Source organism: Centruroides sculpturatus, unplaced genomic scaffold (assembly GCF_000671375.1).
Source record: "Centruroides sculpturatus isolate CEXI.00-Female unplaced genomic scaffold, Cexi_2.0 scaffold2104, whole genome shotgun sequence".
NCBI classification, from domain to species: domain Eukaryota; kingdom Metazoa; phylum Arthropoda; class Arachnida; order Scorpiones; family Buthidae; genus Centruroides; species Centruroides sculpturatus.
Genome location: NW_019386440.1, coordinates 15029 through 21138, shown reverse-complemented (window position 1 = coordinate 21138; position 6110 = coordinate 15029). Strand labels below are relative to the sequence as shown.

General features: G+C 30.1%; 1 protein-coding gene across 2 annotated transcripts in view; it reads left to right on the top strand.

Moving 5' to 3' along the window:
• The window catches only part of LOC111614971 (WAS/WASL-interacting protein family member 3-like), a 59104-nt gene that overhangs the window by 46475 nt on the left and 6519 nt on the right, over window positions 1–6110 (top strand). For both annotated transcript variants that reach the window (XR_002755016.1, XM_023356343.1), the window contains one exon: window positions 3798–3893. Coding sequence is in view for 1 of the 2 variants with exons in the window: in XM_023356343.1 (XP_023212111.1) it covers window positions 3798–3893 (96 nt within the window). In the remaining variant the exon portion in view is untranslated. Of the gene's footprint in view, window positions 1–3797; window positions 3894–6110 lie in introns of those variants that run through there.

Sequence of the window (6110 nt, the reverse complement as noted above, 5' to 3'; positions counted from 1 at the left end):
GTTCTCTCCTGTACAGGTGTGATACCACACACGCTACACAAAAGCCTGGGAACATTACAATTGAGTAGAAATACATACATCACACTACAGAAGGCCACTATATTGAATACATGCCATATTGTTAGGAAATTTCTTAATACAGACACTGACACACACATTTAATTTTAGTTTTGTTTTGGTTGCTATGCCTTGACTCTTGTCTGGCATAGTACACAGCCACCAGTGTGTACCGAGTATAACCCACCAAACCCAACACATAATAATAATAATCATTCAAAAGCTCTAAAAAATTTATCTTATTGCAAAAAGTTTGTTCATTTTTTGAAATAATTTCTCAAAAAGTTGCATTAACATTATCATTGTAAAGAAATTTTTTGTTTTGGATATCAAAAATTCTGTTATCATCCAGATCCTGTGCTAAAAATAGTCATTTGTGGTGCTTCTGATGACTTCTGGTTTATTCGTAATAATCAATGTATTACATCTATTTTGTCAATCTGAAACTGTGTCGTAATTCTTATTTGTTGCTTAAACACTATGTAGTGTAATTAATCTATCACTTCGCATTTCTTCATCTGGATCATTTGGAAATAAAAAGATGAAGGAATGCTAAGTGATCTATTAATTACACTACATAGTGTTTAAGCAACAACAAGTATTACAACATGTATTACATCAAGTTTATAATTGAAGGTGCTATATTATTATAATGACATATGCTTAGTGTTCTTTTAATTAAAAATTTTTTACATTTATTTGTTTAGTGTTGGGAATCAAATTATATGATAGGCTGTTTAATTTGTATAATTCAATTTGAATTTTCTAAATTATTTAGTAGTAATTAATTTATTTGTAAGTTGTTTTATTTTATGTGCTAGTGTACAAAAATTTTTGGAGGAAATTTTGGTCCTGAAAATATTCTGCACCTCTGATATCATAGTGATGTGATTGCTTTATGTGCTTGCTAATATTATAAATGAAATTCAGAACTTGGCACTATGGAGGGAAGATGAAAAATGATAAAATTAGGGAAATGTGTTGCATGTGCAACACATTTCCCTAATTTTATCACATGATTTCACACTAATTTTAACACATGATTAATTTGTGTGTGCAATTTTGAATTGTTAAGAAATACTGTGTGTGTGTGTGTGTGTGTGTGTGTGTGTGTATACACATACTATCAGTAAATCTGCTAATTGTAATATGGATTAGTACAGTAGGTGTAATAGCTACATGTTCAAAATATACATTGAAATTCCATAATCATGTTTTTTACTTAGATGTTTTTTTTCTTGAAGCACAAACAACTGAAAATCTTAACATATTTAAAAGAATCAAATTTATTTTAACATGGATAATTATCTGTTTCATTAAATGAAATGAAAAACTAAAATATATAATGATATTTTCTTATCTTATAATATAATCTTTGTTGTGTTGGTTATTTATAATACTCATTTACTTAGATTTGAAATAATAATATAACTTTAGGATTTTAGAATTTTGGCTTTGTCATTTGGCTATTTAACCTAACCTAAATTAACCTACTTGTCTTTTTTCATGCTGCCTTTTCTTCTGAACCTTCTTGTCATGGCTGTGAATCAGTGGGGCTATTCATCTTAAAGATAGTAATTCTTGTATGAAAATGGGGTGGGTACTTTTTATCTTTGTTCTCTTTTTAATAGCAACGGCATTGTGTCATTTCTATAGAAATTATATTTAAATGAAATTAATAACATTTCTTATATGTTGATAAATTTAGAAATATAGTTGATTAAATGACCCATACTAAAATACTAAAGAAAATTTACTTTTATACAGTTGACCCCCCCTATAACACGGTAGATACGTTCCGGTTTTTATGAATCCATTTTCTACGAGTCCTTAAATACATGATCCAATCACAGCCTGGCACGTATGCAGTTTACGGACTATGGCTGTTTGAAAGATTTCTTCCATAAAATTAGTCAATTCTAGACTAATTCAACTCAACATTTCCAAAATACATATAATTTTTTGGGAATAATCCATATAAACTATGCTATAAACAAAAAATTGTAGGATTACTTACCGAGTGTGCACCGTTCGACGACGCCATTGCTTAAGCTTGTTTTCGTCGCGGAGCAGCGCATTGAACGGCGGGTGCGTTTTCTGATAAGTTATTTTTCTTTGAAAAATTTGTTGAACTTTGGAGACATCAGTAATAGAAGTAATTTTTATGGCCGTTGAATAAGAAATGTTTTTTCACAAGAAATGTATAAAATTACAGTACTGTATTAGACTTACAGTACCTAATTTATATACTGTACAGATGATAGTAAACTCAACTTACTCGCCTAAACTCTCCGTAGCGTGCAAGTAGTTTGGCTGCTCATCCATTATTGGTCCGGATTCGAACAATCCTGTTGTGACATGAGTCGGCGATGATGTTTTACCGCATTTTATGAGTTTCTTTTAGCGTCTTTATACAAATACGGTTGCAATTTTTTTGCCATAATATACGAATTCGCATTACATGAACCTGCGTTATAGGGGGAGTCGACTGTACTTAAGCTGAACTCTAGCCTGGGGGATAATTGAGAAAGTAGGAGTGGACTAGAGGAGTGATCTATGAATTTAAGTGAGTCACATATGTTTAGATTAATGGAGACTGTTTTCTGGAATGTCTGGATTTTTTTTTCAAAATAATGAATGCTTCCATCAAAAGAAAAGCCTTTAAATAGACAGACTTACAAAATAGAATGCAATGTGCATAGATTTAGGAATGAACAACAAAAAAATTTGTTGCTTTTTGATGACAGTATATTGATGATTAGGATAGAGAACTAATGTTGAAATTTAGATATGTTCCTTTTAATTCACAGTTTAAACCAGTGTTTCTCAACCTATAACGAATCATCTTATGTAGTTATAACGAATCATGTCATCAATTATGCAGTATAACGAATCATCAACGTAGTTACTTCAATAACACCGTTATGTAGTATTGCCCCTTCACTACAAAATTCCGATGCCGAGGGACAAGGCTAACACCAAATTTGTACTGCATTGAATAGACTAGTGACTATATAATGTTATTTGTTTAATTATTGTACAATATAACTAATAAAATATCTAATTATTCTTAATATAATGTTTTACTATATCACCCAGAAAATTGTTTTTTGTCCCCAAAATATAAATTATTACAAATCGCCCCCTGAACATGGAAAAACGCCCACACGGGGCAATATCACCCCCATTGAGAAACACTGGTTTAAACACTCGAGTAGATTTAGAAGCATTGATATTGCGGCTGCCATTTTCTTAACGAAGTGAACTAACTCTTTCCTTCATGAACTTCGTTAGAGTTTCGTTCAAAATGTCATCACTGCAGGGCATGCGCACTGAGCGAGACTACTACTTTTAGAATGATTCATTACTAATGCATTTAAATCGTTCGACTTTACAAATGTACCCTTTGTAGTAAATATATATTGATATTTCATATTTTTTATCATATATAAATAATTCAATTTGTATATTGTTTTCAAATTGTATATTGATATGAATACTAGAAATTATTTATATTCCATCCTCATTTATATAGATTTTATCAAATTCAATTTTTACTGTTTCAGATATACTTTGTCTAATTCAATAATTTTTTATTACTATATCCGTATTGTATATATTTGATATATATATATATATCAAATATATACAANTGAGTATATATAATATATATATATTTATTTATTTATGAATGTGTATAAGTTGTGTATGTTTTTGTCAACTATAAAATTTTTATTTAGATTTTGAAACCCGTTTTAATACCAACTTTCACAAGATACAAGAATTTCCTCTTCCTCAATATCAACAGACTTTTTGTAAATTATATATAAGTCAAGGTTTGTATTTTTCATGTTTTAATAATTATTTGATAAATACTAAAAATCAAGTATTTAGCATGTTGATAGAAAGAAAAGTTTAATAGTAATAAAATACAATAAAACTTGTTAAAAAATAGACTCTTGATTTAGTAACAGCAAGCATGAGATCAGTTGATATGAGAGATCTTTTCACAGTTGTTCATTTCTTTGTACTCAAGGCAAGGGTGTTTAATCTTTGAAGACTATTTTCATCTGATAATTATCAGAATAGTTTTAGTCTTATATCCACTAATTGTATAAAATAGGTTCATCTTCAAATGAATTCTGTTGCATAAAATTCCAAATAAAGAATTATACATCTATTTAATTCTGAAAACCTTTTCATAATAGCAGCTTTTAGGTTTTAATATATTGTTTTCCTAGAATCTGTCATATCACTCAAGTCATGACTTTTCTCCATTGTTGAGAAAAATGCATTTCCAACATATTTAGCTTTGTTGTAAATGGCTTTACAATAAAGTCTTGATTTTCCCATTTTAGTTTTCTGCAGAAAATAGATGATGAGCAATTGACTCTTGAACCTGCCATTAGATATTATTGACATTAAAAACACTTAGAACATTATTAACATTATTTATTCTAATAAGACTAAAAAGATAAAATATTTTAGCATGTATTATATATTTAATTAATAGTATTTGATTAATGGTGTTGTCATATTTAATTTCTATTTAAGACCTTACATAATACAGGCTGTAGTTTTGATGGCATGGATTAAAGTATTCTCATTATAAAAAATATACCATCAATAATATAACCAGCTGTATAACCATGTGGGATGCCAAGAACAAATTTTCATAGATTTTCATTCTATGACAAGTGCACAAATAACACAGAAACCTTGTGACATACAGAAATAACAGGAAAATATTTGACAGCATCATGAATTCATGGTTATTGTATACAATACATCTAACACTTCTTACATTTTTAAGAAAATCAGAGAAAACTGAAAAACAACACTGTATCTCAGACTTTGGAATATACATGCAGGGCCGGCCATCGGGGGGTGCGGCGGATGCTGTGCACCGGGGCCCCGCGATTGAGGGGGCCCTAACATTGTCAAGAATGCACAAGAAAACTCGACAATATTCCTATCGTTGTCAGTATGTAACGTTGGTTACGACATTAAAAGATTTGTGTGTGTGTGTGTGTGTCAGTATGACGAAAAGTACATTTTATCGTAAACATTATTATTGTAATCTCTAAATTTCGGCAATCTTCAAACTAATTCTCGGTGATGCGAATGTTTAGTTTTTGTTATTTGATTCAGGAAACTCCCGAGGATCCCACCTAAATTCGACTTTAAAAGAAAAAAATCTCAATACCATATAGCCCGCGTTAAGAAATGAAAATAATACTGTGGCCATATAAAATTATATGTATATTTGCATATAGTCGTAGTTTTAAGTAAATAGATTCTGTTCTAATGTATCATATAAACAGAATAAAAAATTCGAAAAATAGAATTGTGCATCATTTAGCACATAGATCACAAGAACAAATTATTTCCGCGTTAGGAGATGAAGTCCTTAACAAAATTAAAGACGATATAAAAGCAGCCACATACTATAGTATCCAAATGGATTGTACTCCTGATATTTCCCATAAGGAACAAACTTCAATTATTATTAGGTATGTAAATTTTGAAGAGAAAAGATTAATTATAAATGAGTCATTTATAAAGTTTATTGAAGCAACTGATGTGACTGAAGAAGGACTAGCAAAAAGTCTATTGAAAACATTACGTGAGCTTGATTTAGATATTATGAATTGTAGAGGGCAGGGATACAGGGCTACGACAACGGTAGCAACATGAAAGGGAAATATAAAGGTGTACTGTACAATCTAGAATAATTGCTCCAAACCCTCATGCAATATATGTGCCTTGCCTATCATACTCTTTTAATTTATTAATTTGTGATGCAGTATATATTGTAAAAATTTTTTTGGGATATTGCAATGTTTATATTGCTTATTTTCTGCATCTACAAAGAGATGGGAAATTCTACAAAAGCATTTAAACACTACTCTTAAACCATTATGTGACACTCGTTGAGAAGCCAAAATAGATTCGGTTAAAGCAGTGTATATGTTACTGTGAAAGACCGAAATTAGAGAATGTCGATATTCTCCGGTAAATGTCGACACGAATGAAGAATTCTATTTATTGGA